The 19247-nt window shown below is 53.5% G+C and overlaps 6 protein-coding genes across 6 annotated transcripts; 4 read left to right on the forward strand and 2 right to left on the reverse strand.

Annotated features, from left to right (window-relative positions):
- Positions 1 to 342: 342 nt before the first annotated feature.
- Positions 343 to 3399, forward strand: N0V96_008462 (uncharacterized protein; the record flags this gene model as incomplete). Its single annotated transcript, XM_053190079.2, has 4 exons — positions 343 to 350; positions 665 to 1325; positions 1379 to 3291; positions 3342 to 3399. The coding sequence occupies 4 exons, from the start codon at positions 343 to 345 to the stop codon at positions 3397 to 3399; spliced, it is 2640 nt and encodes an 879-aa protein (XP_053052501.2).
- A 583-nt stretch (positions 3400 to 3982) lies between these two features.
- On the forward strand, positions 3983 to 4935 carry MRT4 (mRNA turnover and ribosome assembly protein; the record flags this gene model as incomplete). Its single annotated transcript, XM_053190080.1, has 3 exons — positions 3983 to 4173; positions 4296 to 4778; positions 4857 to 4935. The coding sequence occupies 3 exons, from the start codon at positions 3983 to 3985 to the stop codon at positions 4933 to 4935; spliced, it is 753 nt and encodes a 250-aa protein (XP_053052502.1).
- A 1271-nt stretch (positions 4936 to 6206) lies between these two features.
- On the reverse strand, positions 6207 to 7816 carry N0V96_008464 (uncharacterized protein; the record flags this gene model as incomplete). Its single annotated transcript, XM_065758339.1, is given in 4 exon segments — positions 6207 to 6727; positions 6741 to 6971; positions 7392 to 7496; positions 7555 to 7816. The coding sequence occupies 4 exon segments, from the start codon at positions 7814 to 7816 to the stop codon at positions 6207 to 6209; spliced, it is 1119 nt and encodes a 372-aa protein (XP_065613094.1).
- Positions 7817 to 7978: 162 nt separating this feature from the next.
- Positions 7979 to 8718, forward strand: MRPL51 (mitochondrial 54S ribosomal mL43 domain-containing protein; the record flags this gene model as incomplete). Its single annotated transcript, XM_053190082.2, has 3 exons — positions 7979 to 8233; positions 8287 to 8369; positions 8427 to 8718. The coding sequence occupies 3 exons, from the start codon at positions 7979 to 7981 to the stop codon at positions 8716 to 8718; spliced, it is 630 nt and encodes a 209-aa protein (XP_053052504.2).
- Positions 8719 to 9058: 340 nt separating this feature from the next.
- TPI1 (triosephosphate isomerase) lies at positions 9059 to 10032 on the reverse strand (the record flags this gene model as incomplete). The annotated part of the gene is made up of 4 exons (XM_053190083.1): positions 9059 to 9087; positions 9140 to 9745; positions 9804 to 9874; positions 9995 to 10032. The coding sequence occupies 4 exons, from the start codon at positions 10030 to 10032 to the stop codon at positions 9059 to 9061; spliced, it is 744 nt and encodes a 247-aa protein (XP_053052505.1).
- Positions 10033 to 14938: 4906 nt separating this feature from the next.
- On the forward strand, positions 14939 to 16518 carry N0V96_008467 (uncharacterized protein; the record flags this gene model as incomplete). The annotated part of the gene is made up of 2 exons (XM_053190084.2): positions 14939 to 15432; positions 15486 to 16518. The coding sequence occupies 2 exons, from the start codon at positions 14939 to 14941 to the stop codon at positions 16516 to 16518; spliced, it is 1527 nt and encodes a 508-aa protein (XP_053052506.2).
- Between the last annotated feature and the right edge of the window lie 2729 nt (positions 16519 to 19247).

A 19247-nucleotide genomic window follows, 5' to 3' on the forward strand; every position in this document is an offset into this window, starting at 1 on the left:
AATGAATCATTCCTCGGATTTTGCAATGCATTGAGTGATGGCAATGTAGCATGTGTCCGTTGAGTCGAAGAGGCGATTACTTCTGCGCCTATGTGCCTCTGTGCCTCTGTGCCAAGGAAAGAATTGTATAAAGACTAGCACGCCTGCATTTCCAAACGTTACACTATGGCGGCATCTACTAACTTCTGTGTTCAAGAGGCAATGTCAGGGTAGTCTTCTCTTAATAAGGTAGATACCCAAGGCACCTTGAGTGAAGGATATTGTGGAGTGCCCAGGGACGATGAGATCGGGTGTTTCCTAGGTGTGGTGGGACCGTTTGGTGTGACGACGAGAAGTACGGATATGGTGGGGTCCGTGTCTTATCTAATCCCTGTCACTGACGATAAGGGGACGTGCTAAATGGATGATGCTAACGACCGCGGTGGTGGTGATTTGTTAATGGCGTTCATAGCTCCGCGTTTAACTCCGCGACAACTCTCCCGCAATCACGACTTTTGTACTCCCCAACCTCTCTGCAACAAGCTTCTCTGCAAACACCCGACAATTTATTCAAAAGAAGACAGCCGCCTGCGACCCCCCCTTGTTCACCCGCCCTGCCCACACCATCTCATCTCCACGAGAGCGCATAGTACGTCTGTAACAGCTTGGACAAAAGTTGTTGCAGGGCCACACGGTCCATGCCGTCGAATTCACCCCCCACAGTCGAGGGAGTTTTGCCATCACGGGCGACGGGAAGGACAGGCGGCGCAGCGCCGGTCAACGACAATAATAACCCTCTACGCCGAAGACCCCGCCAAGATTCCGACGTCTCGCGCTCCGGTTCCGTCGCCCCGCACCAGCAGCAGTCCAACAGACCGAGCCCGAAGCGCTTCAAGTTTGGCGCCGACGACCCTCCCTCTCACAATATCATGTCTACGAAGATGAAGGGCAAGCTGCCCGAGGTCATTGACCTGACGCAGTCCAATTCCTACCGGCCATATACGGGCGCGAAGAAGCTCGTCATCAAGAACTTTCGACACTCGGCGACCAACGAGAAGCTGGAAAAGTACTACGAACGGACCGAGCAGGAATTGGTCGATGCTTTGTACGAGATCTTTAGCGGGCGCAAGCCGAAGCTACCGCTGGAGAGACTATCTCGGGCCGTGGAGGATATATGCAGGCGCGGCCAAGACAGCGACTTGCAGCTGTACGAGACTTTGCGGCGAAAGTGCGAGGAGCACCTCACCCAAGATGTACTACGTTCAATCAAGTCCCGAGCTGGTAATACAGATGTCGACATGCTTAGGAGCGTCCTCGAGCACTGGAGGGTGTGGAATGGTCAGATTGTGAGTCTAGAGGTGGTTCCTACACCCTGGCTTGGTATTAACACGCGAGACAGATGACGATCCGGTCCACGTTCACCTACCTGGACCGTACCTACCTCCTAAGAAATAAGAGCTACCCTTCCATCAACGACATGACCATTTCACAGTTCAGGAGAATGGCGTTCCCCGCTCGCGACGACCCAGATGGCCAGACGCCCGGTGGCAGGGCGTTACGGGGCATGTACGACCTGATCTCGTATGACCGAACAGGGGATGAGCGGTTCGAAGCGGCATTGCTCAAGGACTCGGTTATGATGCTTCACGTGTTCAACATCTACACCAAATATTTTGAGCCCCGGTTCATCGAGCTATCAGAAACTTTCTTTGAGGACTTTGCGGAGGAAAGGAGCGCGTCGAGCTTGAAGGAGTATATCTCGGCATGCGAGAGACTGCTGAAGAAGGAGGACTACCGCTGCAACGAGTACAACTTGGACTCTACAACCAAGAAACAGCTGCTCGACGCCGCGCACGGCATCCTTGTGAACAAGTACTCCGACAAGCTTCTCAACAGTGAGAGTCTTTCCAAGCTCCTCTCCGATCATGAGGTGGACTCCATGAAGGCCCTGTATGATTTGTTGCGACTCTCCGATATCCAGAAGAAGCTCAAACAGCCCTGGAGCACATATATCAAAAAGACGGGCGCTGCTATTGTTGCTGACAAGGAACGTGGTGATGACATGGTCCAGAGACTTCTTGAACTTAAGAGGTCACTAAGCCTCATCGTGCGCGACGCCTACGGCGGCGACCAAGACTTTGTCAACGAGCTCAGGAACGCCTTTGGAGACTTCATGAATGATCGCAGCATTGCAACGACATGGAGCTCCGGAACATCCAAGGTCGGCGAGATGATCGCCAAGTACGTCGACATGCTCCTTCGCGGTGGAATCAAGGCTTTGCCGAAAACACTTCTTTCAGATAACATTGACCGAGCTGCGGCGGAGCAGAGCGGCGTAGCTAGCGCCGGCGACGAAGACGCTGAGCTCGACCGTCAATTGGACCAGGCCCTAGAGCTCTTCCGTTTCATTGAAGGCAAGGACGCGTTCGAAGCGTTCTACAAGAAAGACTTGGCTAGACGCCTGCTCATGGGTAGAAGCGCTAGTCAGGATGCCGAGCGGAACATGCTGCGGAAGCTCCGCGAGGAGTGTGGTATGAACTTTACTCATAACCTAGAGCAGATGTTTAAGGACGTCGAGGTGGCCAAGGAGGAAATGGAAGCCTACAAGCAGTGGTCGGAAGGCACCGGCGTGGATAGAGCCCCTGTCGATCTGTCGGTAATGATCCTGTCACAGGCGGCCTGGCCAACGTATCCCGACGTCAAGGTTCACTTGCCAGACGATGTTGCCAAGCAGATTGAGCGATTCGACCAGTACTACAAGAACAAGCACACGGGCCGACTGCTCAACTGGAAGCACGCACTGGCGCATTGCACGGTCAAGGCAAAGTTCCCCAAGGGTACAAAGGAGCTTCTCGTCAGCGCGTACCAAGCCATCATCCTCGTTCTCTTCAATGAGGTCGGCATCGAGGGCTTCCTCGGCTACGAACAGATCGCTCGCTCGACAAACCTGCAAGGAGAAGAGCTGAACCGAACATTGCAATCTCTCGCCTGCGGTCAGGTTCGCGTGCTTACAAAGAGTCCCAAGGGGAGGGACGTCAACCCGACGGACACGTTCACGATTAACAAGGCATTTACACACCCAAAGATCCGAGTCAAGATCAACCAGATTCAGCTCAAAGAGACCAAGGAAGAGAACAAGGCGACACACGAGCGTATAGCCCAGGACAGACGATTCGAGACGCAAGCAGCTATTGTGCGCATCATGAAGAGTCGCAAGGAGATGAGCCACGGCGAGCTGGTTGCGGAGGTGATCAACCTGACCAAGAACCGAGGCGCGGTCGATGCGGCGCAAATCAAGAAGGAAATAGAAAAGTGAGTTTTTTTCCATGTAATTGATGGAACGTTGCTAACCCTTTCAACAGCCTGATTGACAAGGATTACTTGGAACGGGAGGGCAACACTTACACGTACTTGGCGTAGAGGGGTAGTTGGCATAGCGAAAGGGACTCGTTCGTACCCAGGGCGCAAGAGCACACTGGTAAGACAAGTAGATGGCATGATCGGTTTGTTCATATACATGCATGAAATGAATGAAAGAGACGCCGGATGGTTAGGAAACCGGCGTTTTCATGAGAACAATGCAATTTGAGTTGGCTCTAATCTGGAATGCCTATCTGCCTTCACCGGTGCACTGACCACTTGATCCATCCTCGGTGAGCTCGGTGATAGATGATGAACCCCTGTCGAGACCCTGCGGATAATCGTTCCACCTAGCGCATTGCGGGGTTCAAAAAAAAAGTTGCGGCGGCGGTGGTCCCTCTTGCACCTGGCGCCAAAATTTTGGGAAATTTTGTGCCAAAGGCGGTCGGCCAGAAATATTTCCTATTGTTAGGTGCACCGCGGAACCTCGACGACTTGACTTGCGCCGATTCCCACCAACCACCCTCCGGATATCGACGAATTACCTCGCCGAGCCGTCCTGCAACGATCAGGAAAAACCGAACAAGGAAAACATTTTGGCAATTGTTTAATTGAAGTCGACAACCCAGCACAAACCGCCAAGATGCCCAAGTCAAAGCGCAACAGAGTGGTCAACCTGACCCAGGTGAACAAGAAGACGCGCGAGCAAAAGGACAAGCTCTTTTCCAACATTCGCGAGTCGGTGCCGCAGTACCAGCACTGCTTCGTCTTTGGCGTCAACAATATGCGCAACAACTACCTCAAGGAGGTCCGCCACGAGCTCAACGACTGCAGGTCCGTCTTTTTACATCTTCCTCACCAACCCGTGATACCGCACCTGTGGTTCATGCACCATGACCTAGGCGGAGAAGCATGAGAACCGAACACCAAGCTAACCTACCACGCCACCTTTGCAGACTCTTCTTCGGCAAGACAAAACTCATGGCCAAGGCCTTAGGCCAAGACCCCTCCTCCGCCGTCGCAGACGGCATCGAGCGCCTCACCCCCTTCCTCGCCGGCACCGTCGGCCTCATCTTCACCAACCGCGACCCGGCCTCCATCCTCGAGTACTTTGACGGCGTCTCCCCCGTCGACTTTGCGCGCGCGGGAACCGTCGCCACCCGCGAGTTCGTCATCCCCGCCGGCGTCGTCTACGCCACGGGTGGCGAGGTCCCCGCCGAGCACGACGTCCCCATGGAGCACAGCATCGAGCCAGAGCTGCGACGTCTCGGCATGCCCACGCGCATGGTCAAGGGCCGCGTCTGTCTCGGCGGCGACGATTCTGGCGAGGGTGAGGGCTACACCGTCTGCAAGGAGGGCGATGTGCTCGATAGTCGGCAGACGAGGCTGTTGAAGCTGTTTGGAATTTGCTTGAGCGAGTTCAAGGTCAAGGTTCTTGCGTAAGTTTTTTCCGTTCCTCTTGGATTTGAGTTCCCCCTACAGATCAAAGACTGTTGAGTACTGACATACGTTGGCAGATACTGGAGCTCCGCCTCAGGCGAGGTGACCGAAGTGAACCCCAACGCCATGGACGGCGTCGAGGTCGAGAGCGACTAAAAGCGAAAATGTTATGATCAACAAACGTTAAAAAAAACAAGAGAACAAAAAAGCTTCTAGACTTTTGATGATTGCTTTCCTCATGTAGGCTTGATACCATCATGGATTGCGAAAGGGTGGGACCAACAAAAACAATTTTCACGGCGTTTTACGGGTGGGGGTTTTACTAGATTATTATTTCTTGAAAAAAGTCATGCGTCAAAAGCATCAATCTCTTCCATAAATAATTTCTCTCGTTATTGCAGGTGTGAAATGGCATGGAAGCCAAAAAAAAATTAAAAAAAAATAAAATAAAAAAAAAAAATTGTGTGGATGGACGCCGAACCTTGATAGGGAGCAGAAGTGCAGTGCTTCCTTAATGAGCATCATCCGTTGTAGTCGATAGCCGAACGGTTTAACTGTCCTTTGCCATTGAGATTGGCAAGGGGCAGGCCGGGCTGGCTCTACATAATGCCATTGGTCGTTCGTTTTTCGGACACTTCTCGTCATACAAGTTTTGGTGCCTGCCGATGTTTATGCCGTGACACGCTCACGCGCAGAGGTACCTGTACAACGGATGGAATACTGTCAAGATTTCAGGAGGTCCCGAGTTCGAGACAATCTTTCGTTAAGCTGTCCCTTTGTTTCTTTTTTTCCTCTATCAAGGAGGCAGCATCTTTTACACATGGCACTTCTGGGACGAGGACATGCGCTCTCGGCAATGACTAGATACAACTCGACCAGCCGGATGATAGGAAGCTAAAGTACGGATACAACGTTGAATCTGTCTGCGTAAGAAACTTCAAGTCCTCACCTATTCGTACAAGTAATTATAACGTGGTACATGTGGATTTACCCCATCCTTTTGATTGATTTCCCATGCGAATCCTCCTTCACTAAGCTCCAGGTCAGTAGGCACAGAGTCCCTTACCTCTGACCTTACCTGCAGCATCGAGCCATTGTCGGGATTTCTTGTTACGGCAGTCGTAGCCTGGGCAGATTGCGTATGCACGTGACGAAGTTTACCTTCAACAAGATGCTGAATCAGTTCTTTGGAAGTCGGTGGTCCGCGTGATGCTTTGTTGTAAACACTGGCGTGCCTGGTATTTGCGTATACTTGCCCCAAGCTTGTATTCGAGCTTTGTCCGAGCTTTCTTTGATCCGAATATGGAGGTACTTGGAATTCGCGCTTGAAACCTTCTGCTTACCCTCGAGAGAGAAGGGGAAGAAGAAAAGAGACTGAAAGAAGAGACGAGCTAATCGTCACCCACCGCAAGACACTAGGTGTCTCGTCAGTAACGACGCAACTTGCGAGGATCCTCGTAGCCACCGCCTTCGTAGCCGCGTTTTCTACTGTCGTCATCGCGGGGTCGGTCGTAATCTCTGTCTCTGTCTCGGCCGCGGTCCCGGTCCTCTCTGTCGCCTCGATCTCCGCGGTCACCACGATCGCGATACCCACCTTCCCCTCTAGGCCTGATGGGTTCCATGTTGCTTCCAGTCCGTCGGCCACCGTCACGGTCCCGATCACCGAAGCGGCCTCCATCGCGGTAGCCGCCGCCGCCGCCGCCGCCACCACCACCACCACCACCACCAGATCTGTCGTCATATGAGCGGCCACCACCACGGTCATACCCACCACCGGAGAAGCTGCGGTCGCCTCGGTCACCACGATCGCCTCCGAAGCCGCGACCAGGTCCTGAAGGGGCGTCTCTGGGTGCGCCGTATCCGTTCGGTCCGCGGTCACCACCCCTGGAGCCGAAGTCGCCGCCGCCGCGGAAGCCACCACGGCCACCGAAACCACCACCACCTCCCCCTGAAGCCTCCACGTCCGCGACCTCCCTCGAAGCCGCCACGGAAACCGCCTCGGAAGCCACCGCCAAAGTTGCCACCGGGTCCGCCACCCATGGGACGGGCAGGAAGAGCCTTGGTGTAACCTCTGCCACCGAGACCACCGCCAAATCGGCGGGGTACCCAGCCCTTGACGGTGCGGCCTCTTTCGACGTCTACCTTGATACGTCGGTCTTTGATTCGAATACCATCGCAGGCATCTAGAGCAGCTACTCACCAGTGCGCCAAGGCGCGTGTGTCAGTAAAACCTTGACGATATCATACCTTTGCATCGTGACTGGGTAAAAAGAAGGAAAAACAAGATTTGAGACGGGCAAGCTTGAGGGCCACAGATCTCGGTGTGCAGTGCAGAACGCGGGCAAGCCTGAGGGCCGCGCGCCTGAAGGGGAACGACTGGCCGACAAGCCGAGTCTTGTCGGAGGGGGTGGGTTCGGCGGTATTACCTCTCATGTCTTTCTCTCGTTCAAATACTACAAAAGCGTATCCTCGGTGGGGCTTCTTTTTCTTCTTGGGTCTCTCATGGGCATGCGTGTCAGTGATGATGCGGATCTGCACGGTTATGTTAGCTCGATTCGGAGTATGCAATGGTATTTGGGGAGTACATACGCGCTCAATAGGGCCAAAACGACCAAACTCTCTCTCAAGGTCTTGCTCATTTGCCTCGTACGAGAGTCGCGCAACAATGAGCGTCTTGAAAGCGTCGCCACGAATGTTGGGATCCTCGTGCGGCTTGACTAGATTGTAAAAACATCAGCATAGACTCTCGATGAATGGAGACTGGGGGGAACTAACAGTCCTTCGGCCCCTCAGTCTTGAGCTTCTCAACAGCTGCCTGCTTCTCGAGCTTCTTGCGGTCGCGCATCTGAAGCCAACTTTCCGTCGGCTTGTAGTCGTCCTCCTCCTTGTATTGCTGAAGGGCGGGAAGGAACTCGGCGAGTCCAGAGACGGGGAGGGTTCGTCGGGCCTCGGGCGCATGGTCGGGAGGCGCAACCCATCGCAGAGGAGGGCGCGGCGCGAAGAGCGCCAACAGGTTGGGAGGGAGCTTATCCGTCATCGCTGTAGTTGCTCTTCGTCAAATACCCGATTGAAGAAATATTTGTAGGCTCGGATGGGATGCGTCGCGCCGTAGCTAATGATGCATCGACGGAGCTTGGTGGGATGTCGGGATTGGGAAAGGGAGCAGGCGCGTCGTCAGGTAGAGGAAATTGACACGAGCATGGGAAAGTTTGTGGTGCAGCCTGCCTTTGGCCAATCGCCGCGGTTCAGCCGAGTCGTCCTGGTCGCAGAGCTTCCACTGCAAGGTACGTACCTCCGGAAGCTGTCACCTCAGGCTGCATCCTACATTTTCGCGCTAAGAAATTTCCCCGTCCCTGGAAAGGAGCCTCTCGTGATCCAGACTGCGAATCGGATTCTGTGCGCCAAGCAGGATAACATGACGATCAGAGCATTGAAGACGGTGTCTACCGGCCGTGTAAGTTTAGTTGAAGACCGGAGTGCTGTGATACATTGCTGACGCCCTCACAGAACGGCCTCGGCTCTTTCATCCTCCAGTGCAAGAAGCTGGACTTTCACTACTGTGACTGGGCCGGCAGCTCCAAGGGAATGAAGTAGGCCAATCCGCCCTCGGAAGGAGAGTATAGAGAACATTGCTAATCATCAACCAGTGGCTTCATCAAGTCTCAACTTCCCAAGTTCGCCGCCGCCAACCCCCAAGTCGAGTTCACCGTGTCGCCCCGCCCGTCGAAACATCCCATCATTGTTGGCCACTACATCAACGGCCGCGAGAAGGCTATTTGCGTTCGGAATATGGAGCCAATCGAGATTTTGAAGAAGGCTGAACTTCTGCGCGATGCCAACGGAGAGAAGCTGAAGAGAGTCAACAAGCCGGTCAACAGTATCAACCCCAGTGTCAGAGGTGTCTGGAGTCCTTACCACGGAAATGGCATGGCTGTATAAATATGAGAGGCATGAGCGTATCGATTTGGAAAAACGTGTAAAATTACGAAAGGAACTAGGCGTGTACAGGACGAAAGCGGTAGCTTTGCCGCGTGTACCATACATTGACCCATCAGGGAGGGCAAAGAGTACCCCTTTAAGCACTCAAAATTCAAGAATCACACATATTTCACTAGGTCCAACCACCGTCAGAAGATTGGGGGTATAATTCTTTTTTGTTCAAATCTACGGCCCTAGGAGTTGGCGACTACGAATTGTCACTTGGGGTCATCCTAGGTCTATCCCGGCCCATCACGGCCTGATTTTAGGTCATCAGCATCAAGTTTGTAATCTGGTTTGTTCACTGCTTGGCGTTGACAATGTCGACGACTGCACCATGTTAGCTGTCTGCACATGATAACGGTGTATCGAAAATACTCACAGCCAGGCTTCAGGGAGGCACCGCCAACCAAGAAACCGTCAATGTCCTTCTCCTTGGCGAGGTCCTTGCAGTTCTTCTCGTTGACACTGCCGCCGTAGAGGATGCGGGTCTCGTCGGCGACCTTGTCGCTGACCTCCTTCTTGAGCCAGGCGCGGATGGCGGCGTGGACCTCCTGGGCCTGGTCGTTGGTGGCGACCTTGCCGGTGCCGATGGCCCAGATGGGCTCGTAGGCAATGACGACCTTGGACCAGTCGGAGATGGCGGCCTTGAGGGCAGCAAGCTGCTTGCTGACGACCTCAACGGTGGTGCCGGCCTCGCGCTCCTCGAGGCTCTCACCGCAGCACCAGATGGCGCCGACGCCGTTCTCGGTGGCGTACTTGGTCTTGGACGCAACGACCTCGTCGGACTCGCGGAGGATGGTGCGGCGCTCAGAGTGGCCGAGGATGGCCCAGTTGATGTTGCTATCCTTGAGCTGGGAGACGCTGATCTCGCCGGTGAAGGCACCGTTGGGCTTGTCGAAGACGTTCTGGGCGGCAACCTCGACGTCCTTGCGGAGCTGGTCGCGGACGAGCTGGAGGTAGATTGCAGGAGGGGAGACGACGACCTCTGCAGAGTGTCAGAGGAGCTCAATGGTGGGACTAGATCGCAAAAGCATGGCACGTACCGGTGTTGGAGTCGAGGGTAGCGTTGTTCAGGTTCTGGACAATCTCCTTGATGGCGGAAATAGATCCGTTCCTGCGAGGTTGATGGCCATTAGTCTCACGATGTTCTTGGCTGAAGCCGCAGCTTCCAGGCTGCCCCTCTCTGGTAGGGTGGTGCAGAGATCGTCGACCCCGCCAATGGGACAAAACTTACATCTTGAAGTTGCCGCCGACGAAGAACTTGCGAGCCATGTTGGGCAATTGATGGTGATTTGGTAATACGTGGGAGGTTCGGTAGGATTGGATACGTCTGAGTTTCCGTCAGGAGTGAAAGATCAGATCAAAGACTTGGGTGTAAATGACGCAGGATAGATCCGGAGAGCTTCGTAGTCATGGAAAAGACCTCAGGGTTGGGTCACGTCAAAAGCTCCAGTACAAGGTGGGCTGCGCTTGTCTCATGGAGGGGCAGAGGGGCTGCGCAGGAGGGGCAACTGGTACCACGGCTGCCCACCTCGAGAGTGCCGCCAGAGTGCCGCCGCTGGCAGGCCGAGCCCATAGCAGCAACAGCAGCAGGTTGGCAGCACACAATCAGCAGTTCTGGTGGGGTCGTCAGCGGCCCCGGTCTGGCCCGGAGCCTGCAGCTGCCCCGCACTCAACCTCACTGCAGCATCCAAAGTTGCCCAAGTGACCTGAGCGTCCGTCTGCCGTGGGCTGAGACCATCCTCCAACATCGACCGCCCCTCAACAGTTTTCGTGCCCAGTCGGACCGTTGTCTTCCTTTCATTCCCTGGGTCGCCGAGTCTTTCATTTGATAAACCAATCGGATGCCCGCTAGCTCCCAGGTGAACAGTAGCATAGAACGACAGCTACCTTGACTACATAAGTCAGCAAAGATAGTGTGTGTAGTTCAGTCTGGACAACGGATTGACGACCCGTCAGTGCAAAGCAAGGGCCAGCCAGACATGCTGCTTCATGAACGACTTGAGAGTTGGCGACCTCATACCTGGTCCCCTTCAGTGAATTTGCGTCGATTGAGGCATTAGTGTTGCACCAGAAGAGTCAACGATGCATCCGCCAGGTTTCTGTGAGGTAAGGACCTCGGCCAACCTGTTCACGAACCCTGTTTCTTCCGAATTCACAGCTACCTGAGCTCCGTCTCTCATTAGCCCCGGCAAAGCAAAGTGGCAGACATCTCCTCGGTTGGACGCAATGTCGGCTCGCCAATGACAATTCTTTAACAATCACTCAGGCTCACGATGCCCGGGCAGCAAGCTTACTTGCTTTGCTTCGTTTGGTGAGAAATACATTGTATGGCAAGTCTAGACTGAAGTTGACTGAAGCCTGAGAACGCATGCTCTGTATATTGTCTCAATAGTGATATCTCCTTAATCTCGGCACTCGCCATCCCTTCGTCTCTTCAAGCCTGTGGTGGTTTAGCTTCTCACCAGAAAACGAATAATAATTACTAGTTCCACGCATAGGCCGTTGCTGTCAAAGCACCCCAATCTCTTGGCTGTCCCGAAACCGCGAGTCTGGCGTCTTTAGTCCGGGGCATCAAAAGCAAAGCTACGCGATGCCGTCTCAGATATTTCACAATCACGATTCAACCGGATCCAAGAGCGCTGGGCCAGGCGATTCGATGAATCCTAGTCAGTGTCTCGTCTTATGCCAAATTCATGATCCGTAGCCGCAGCCCCAGTCCAGGTCGCCAATCGACAAAATCTTCAAATTTGATTGTCTTATCCATGCAGCATCCCGAGCAGAGCACGGATCGCCTTGGTCGACTTGCCCTGACTTATGATCTTCGTTTCCGGATGGCATCCTGATGTGAGAGGGGAGAAAACTTGGCAAGGGAGCATGATCGGTCTGTGAAATTGGTCGTGCTCAACTTCCTTGCGTCGCACTCATCGAGAATCCCTTCATCTAGCCAGGACTACTTCAGCTCGGACCTGGCCAGATCCTCGCAACGTCGTGATGACTCCGCGGAGTCGTGATCAAAACCGTCTCTGCTGTAAGACATCGTCGCATTCGATTGCGTCGTACTAAAAAGGAACTCCATGAGAAGGAAGTCTTCCATTACTCGTTAGACCAACATAGCCCTCCTACCCTGTCTCTTCTGATGTCTACGCGAGCAAGCGATCAGTGCTGCTAGTAATGCAGCGTTCATGTTCATTGGCACAGTCACGAAGCAGGATTGACGTGGAGTTTGCTGATGGACGAGACGATTTCCAGGTCTAACGCCGTGTAAATCAATCACCGATCTCCGTAACGGGTCCATATATCCCGTATCAGGCTCTCTAACATGAACCTCCTCCCTCAGCCTCCGTCTAGTGCTAGCTTCGGCATATGTCCTCGCTTCCTCCTTCTGTTGCTGTGCCGGCAACATCCCTTGAGATGTTCCGTGCCATCATGAGTTAACGACAGGACTCTTCCATTACGGTGAAACCATTATCAGCTCTACTAGATGCAGCAAGGCGCAAAAGGACCGATAACACGCGGTCGAAGAGATAGACAGCTTCTGGGAATTAGACGAGTCCACGCCAGAGTGGTGGCCTCTGACGGCATATGGTAAGGTGCAAGATTAAGCCAGCCATAGCAAAGAGCACACTGTACTTGAAGTTTGATGGTCTTGCCAAGAGTCATCCTCTCCAGCATGCTTCCGATGTTTCACGAGAACGCGCTAGGCGGCATGAATATCGCGAGTCCCCGTCAGAAACACATTGTCCTCTCACAATCTGTCATACGAGACGCCTGGGCATTCTAGAAGTCCAGTGTCGTCTAGAATCCGTCATCTACTCGTTTCCGCGCACAACAGGTGAGCACCCTAGGCGGTATGAGTGAACCCTTGTCGGGTGTCGTTATGATTGAGTCGGTCACGTAAGGGGTAGCCTCCGGGAGGCGCAGCTGATGGCAGGCCGGACACACGTGGGGTTGACAGCCCCAGCCTGATCTCAGGGCCCAATCGCATCTCCATCAGCCATAATCCAGGCCGGGGGTCTTGGCTTCACGTAGGGTTGCTCTCGACGGGCCGGAGGAAGAGAGGGCTGAAGACGTTTTTCTTCTTTGCTGGTGTTGTCCGCTAGTGACAGGAACACCGGGACCGAGCTGTGCGCTCGCGACATCATTCGCTGCCGGCCTTCCAGGGCCCCAATCATCATGTGCCGGTTGAAACAGCAGCATACGGGGGGTGGTTCGGAAACGGCTCAGAAATAGCAATCTGGCCACCCAGCTATCGCGCGTGGTGGCAGCAAGAAGAAGCAATACGACATCCAGATAACAGTACCAGTTCGTTCCATTGAATGTGGCGAGATCGACGAACCCAGAAGCGCAGGGTAGGGGAGTCGTTGAAATCGGTCGAGAGAGGGAGGGAAGAGTTCCTAAGACTGACTTGGGAGGTGTCGTCTGGCTGATGACTAAGATCATTCTTGGTGTGGGTCGGCATGTCATCGCTCAAGAACCCAATGGAAGCCACAACTTCCAACCAACACCTGCTGTCAACTCCTTGCCAGCTAACGACTTCACGCCAATGTACGCCATCCTATTGCATCCGCTTGCATATGGAGCCGCCTCTTCGCTTGATGACATGCGTACCCTGGCATTCACCGTTCGTTAGACAAGGTAGCATTGGGGCGCCACCAGTCATGGGAACGCCCAGATCCGATGTGATAGGGACCGGAACCTGACAGGCCAAGACTATCATATCAGAGAGCGCCCGCATCACGGGGGCCTTGCAGCATAGCCTCTGGGAACACGATGGCCTGCCTCTAGCCGTATTGAGAGACCTGTCCAGGATGTCGAGGTCGAATAGGCGAAAGTCGAGTTGGGCCTATGGCGTTCAACACCCTCCGACACGTACGGTTTTATCATGCCCTCGCCCGGTCGTCAATGCGCCATAACGAACCCAAAACCCGTGCGTCCTGCCAAGCTCCAAACAGTTCTCTACTACAGTGAGCAAAGAGAAACGAGAGGGCGGCGCGGCTTCGAAGACAACTCGCCAATCCAGATCCTGGATGCAAACATTTCTGATCTTCATCCAGGAACAAGTTGTCTTCCCCGCCTTGAGCCTGCTTTCCGCTGCGTCCACCGGCCGCCCACCTCCACCATCATGATGATATTCAGACCAGGGCCGGTTTCTGAGTTTGAATGCTCTCGCCAACGAGGACCTTACCGCTCGAATGAAGCTGCCAGCGGCCAACCCGTCTGTCAAACAACCTGACAGCCTCCCTTGACATGTCATGCTCATGATCGCAGGCATGGCGCATAATGCCGACGATCATGAATGGATTCTGACACTGTTCACACCCAGGAGTGAAAGCTGTCTCGGTAGCTTCAAACTGCTTCCGCTGTGTTAGCGGCAAATAATCCCGGTCTCTAAGCCTGAGTCTGCCGCGTCAAACGGCCTAGTCTGCTGTTGAGCCTCCTCAGCCGGAGAAACGGACTTGTCACCCCAGCTGCAAAACCAACAATAGGGCTGGGAGATGTTCTCGTCCACAACGGCTTTTGAGGAGCGATGCGACGGTGCCGCAGAAGATGACTTACGCAAAGAAGCAAGGCTCCGAAGTCTACTGCCTTTCCGGCTTCTCTCACACAGACTTGCAACCGGCCAAGGTGCCGTGGGATCAACGGAGTAGCATCCGTTATTCCCTTTTCAGCATCGCCCCGTGGATATCCAATGGACACTGAGAGAGACAACACGACACGACACCACCAGTTCCTCATGAGAACCCCGGTTCAAGCCGTCAGTGCGGCCTTGAGAATGTCTCGCCAACACTCACTCCTCGCACCACTCCCCCCTTCTCCCCGCAGTGCCGTGCCAGGGATGGGATGGCCACCATCGAGACCGAAAGGATATATTGGCCGGGGCTCGCATCACCATCTTGATGTCACAAGCAGAGTTATGCTTTGCCATTGCCTTCATCCGTTGATTAGGCTCAAGCACGGTCACCACCGCTGGAAAAACGTCTTTTTGCCCTTCCATTCGATTTGCCCATCCCCCCTCGTCCAGTGTCCTCTTCGTCCCCGCGTGTACTCGGACCACCTTGGACGCCGCGTAGGGAAGGAATAAGGAGGAGACTGTCCCCAAACCTCTCCTACTCTCCCACTTCTAAGCAGTCGTGGCCAACTCACGGTTCTCCATGATGATCACGCCATCTACGATATGAGAATCCCGCCCGTAGAAGTCATTCTCAGTTGGCCGACTCCGAACTTCGTCAACCCAGTAACGAGAGGCCCGGCCAACGAGATCGTTGCCATCATCCTACTGGCCATCGCCACTGTCATCCTCGCCATCAGGATCTATACCCGACGATGTATCACTAATGGGTTCGGCTGGGACGACATTCTTGTCGTGCTGGCCTTTATTCCAGCCACGGGTTTCGTGGTCCTTGGAGTCATAGCTACGAACAGCTATGGCTGGGGACGGCATGTCTGGGATGTGCCTACCGAAACCATCACAGGATCACTCCAAATCGGCCTCGCCAGCCAGATCCTATTCGATTTGGCGACAAGCTTCACCAAGTTGTCCATGTTAGCTCTGATGTACAGGATTGCGTGTGCAGCGTCGAATAAATTGAGGGTGATCGTCCTAGCACTCCAGGTGCTCATTTCCGTCAACTGCATCGTCTTTATGTTGGTAGCTATGTTGCAGTGCCGGTAAGTGCTCCACCATTAATGGTGAAAGACGCCTAGTACTGACGTATCCCAAGGCCTCTCAAGCTCTACTGGACTCTCTCCTTGGAGCCTCAGAACTGTATCAACGAATCCACCCATCTGCTCGTTGCTGGAACCATCAATACCGTTACGGACTTTCTCGTGGTTCTCTTGCCGCTCGCCCTCGTGCGGATTGTTTACGCCGACAAGCTTACCTCAAGACAACTTACCATTGTCAACCTCTTATTTGGTGCCGGATTCCTCGCATGCTTCGCTGGTGTTGCTCGCACATACTTCACCTGGATCATGACTACGGAGCCCGACGCCACATGGAATGCCTGGATCAACTGGCTTGTATCTTGCCTTGAGCTATTCCTCGGCATCATTTGCACCAGTATTCCCTCTACAAAACCATTCTTCAACAAATATGTCCCCAAATTCCTCGGCACCAACGCTCGCAAAACTCGCGCAACAACGGAACCAGTGCCTACCGACAAGTCCACCACTGGTTCAGCAAGAACCAGTCAGATGTCGAACGAGCCCGCGGTCAAGGAGCTCGACGTAATTCCCTCAAAGTCCCCCGCAACCAAAAGATTTAGCGAAGGGACGCTCAACAAGCCGTTACCGGCAGTGATGAAGAATCACTCAGTCTACACTATCAATATCCAACTGGATGAGGCCAGTCTAGGGCCCGCTGATAGGTCTCCCGACAGGAGAAGGGCCCCAGGGGGTTGGATGACGGAAAAGTCGGACATGGCCCGGCGCCAGGCCGTCAATAATTTCAGCCGCCCAAAGATCCAACATGTGAGGAGCAACTCGGAGCCCTCAAGTCAGCACCGGCCCAGCTTCAGCGCTGAAGATAGCCGGCCTGACAGCCACCTTACCAATGCGTCGGGGGAGAGCAGTCGTCACAGTCAAATCCTATACGAAGTTGACGACATCGTCTATCGTGAGAGCATCCGCCAGAGCATCGACGACCTCGAGGCAGGGATTCGCTACGGCACATACGACCGCAGCAGTTACACCGCCGTACCCGCGCCTCTGCGGAAACACGCGAAGTCGGGATCTGTCGGTACGTTCGGGGGCTAATTGACGGGCCCAAAAAGCTTGTCGCTTGTGTATAAACCTTGCAGATGGGAATATCCATTGTGTTTCTTTTGGGGGTTAAAGACTAGGAAGGGGCGGCTAAAGAATGCTTGCTCAAAGAGTTTTACGATACACCCTCAGGACATCAGTTCCTGCATTTCACTTCCCTTTACGGCCATGTTTATAGTTTCTTACCTATTTAAGCTTCTCGGGAGCCAGACCCGAACTTTAGTCAACGAAGTCAATGACTAGTAATTCAGACCACTTCCCTGTTTGCCTTCATCGTGCCAACAACGCCGCCATCTGCCCATTTGCCTCCCATCTCATTTTTGTACAAAACTCTCAGTCAGCTCTCACCCACCCTTTTGCTGACCAAGGTGAAGTCTCGTCCCGGCTTGGTCCAGACGGCTGCCAGGAATGGAGGTCTGATTGGCCCAAGCATCGTCCATTCACTTTCCGTTTCTTACAGAACACAGCGTCCGACTGCCGCCCTACCCCTCCTCGGCACCGTTCCCGACGGCGGCGGCCGAAGCGTAAAGGACAAAAACTCTCACTGCCGTCTTGTCCGCTGACCGTATCATCAGCTCATCACTTGCGTTTATCGAGGCTGCTGCTGATCATCATGCGGTTCTCCTCTCCCCTCACTCTCATTTTCCCGACTGCTGTTCCTGAGCAAGCATGATTTTCTTGGCCGTACTTCCCCAGATGATAAGTCATCCTCTCCCGCGACGTCGCCTCGATAAAGACCCCTCACACGCATACAGTCCCGTTCAAATTCAAACTTTTTACTTTCGTCGGCGATGGCCGTCCCGCTCCTCGTCATTAACAAGGACATGCGACTTACAGATAAGCTGTGCCATGCAGAAAGCGACAAAGAATACTACATACTACTGCAGCATCCCCCCATAGAATGCCCGTCAACGTCCCGCTGCAAAGTGCGACCTTGATTTCTGGGAGGTTTTCACCTTCTCTGTCAGTCCACCACCACGTGGTAAGCTACACAAGCCATAGACGCCATGGCCGCTTTTCTCCCTGCGTGAAAGTCTATCCTTCCTTTTTCCTATTCTTACTAGCCGCGTATGCTACTGCGCACGGTCTAGGAGAGCAGCAGGAAGAGAAGGAAGAACGAGGTAACGGTCTCTGGAGATGGCGGGAAAGTGAATCTCTGGATCGAACGCTAGCCATAACGAAGGGGAGGGGAGGGGAGCATTCGTGTTCGACCGAGGGCGACCTAGTTGATAGTGATGGTCCTTCTTTTGTATGGGCGAGTAATATCTCTGTAAAGGGGCAAATGAGTCTCCTTCAGGGTGAGAGGCCCTTTCAAGACACCACTAACTGTATCGACTCTTACTTGCACTTTCATACTTTCATACTTTTCCAAGGCTGTGGCTTACACTCTCGCTCTCTCACACACACATACCTAAACATCATGCGCGCAAGGCCGATCAAACGGAGTCTAGGTAGGCTCAAGACCAGAAATAAGCTACGGCAAGCGGGTGAAAAGGCTACCATAGCATTATTTTGAGTAGTAGAGGGGGATGAAGGGCAGTGATCACACTTGGGTATTCATCTGGTGATCAGACTGATGATCGTCGCCTGTTGTGAGAAGTCTCTTCCGCGCGCTTGAACCCTGGGCTCGCCTCTTCGGCCTTTTCTACCTTATACCTCTGGAACTCTGAGGTTTGAGGTGTTGTCCAACGTTGACAATCACGAGGGACACACACACACACACACACACACACACACACACACACACATCTGGACAGACTTTTGTTCCTCCTCATCCATCCTCGTTCATCCTCGTCCCTTCTTTATGCGCCGGTATGCTCTTCCCGCTCCTGTGTCCCTTTCTCGCCACAACATCAGACTCGTTTCTTGTACACACACCAACTAGCTACCCGCCCACAAACGTATCTAGATTTCTCCTCTCAATCTCGACTTAATAGCCTGATCATCATCCAATTCTTGTCTGATGTTCATGGACACCCTGTAAAGAATGTGGCCTTCACGTCCAGGTCGGCTTCAGGGGCTCGCTGCGCACTCGGTGTTCTTGCGAGCCATTCAGCATGGCAGCTTGGCTTACCCGAACAGCTTTTTCTGGCTTTTCCCATGGAACCTTTACAGTCTTGGAGCTCCCTATATTAAGAAGATCTTATATGTGTTAAACCGGGAGTTCCCAGCCTAAATACGTGGTATACCCAACACTCTCGAGGGAATGATGACGATGGTGAGAAAGCAATTGTAGAAAAAAGGAAAGAGAGAAAGAAAAAGAAGAGCTCTACTGTTAGCCGAGACCTGCAGTACAAATCTACACTTACATCACCAACCTTGTTATAACTAAACCTCCTTAACCCTCATCCCATCACGGCGAACTATTCAGTAGCCGACATGCTCTTCCCTTTGAAGAAACTATCACGGCCCTACCCACGCGCCAGTGGTTGTCGGCTACAAAACTTGGAAAGAAAAAAGAAAGAAAAAACCTCATCTTTTTCTCTTGCCGCGAGCCTACGTGTATAACCCGTGTCCATGCAAAATCACGATCACGTCCCCAGAGCAGGAGACCACCACGTCTCCACCAGATCGAGAGAGTAGGTAGAAAAAGCTTAATTAACCTACACGCACGCGTTGCTCCCCTAGAAGAAACCTCGTCAATAATATACGATGCGTATAGACCTCGTAGTCTCTAACTCTCTTCCACCCTACATACTCCCCCTCTTCCCCCTTGTTCCTTT

Source organism: Colletotrichum fioriniae (genome assembly GCF_027942845.1).
Source record: "Colletotrichum fioriniae strain IMI 355084 chromosome Unknown scaffold_10, whole genome shotgun sequence".
Classification (NCBI taxonomy): Eukaryota; Fungi; Ascomycota; class Sordariomycetes; order Glomerellales; family Glomerellaceae; genus Colletotrichum; species Colletotrichum fioriniae.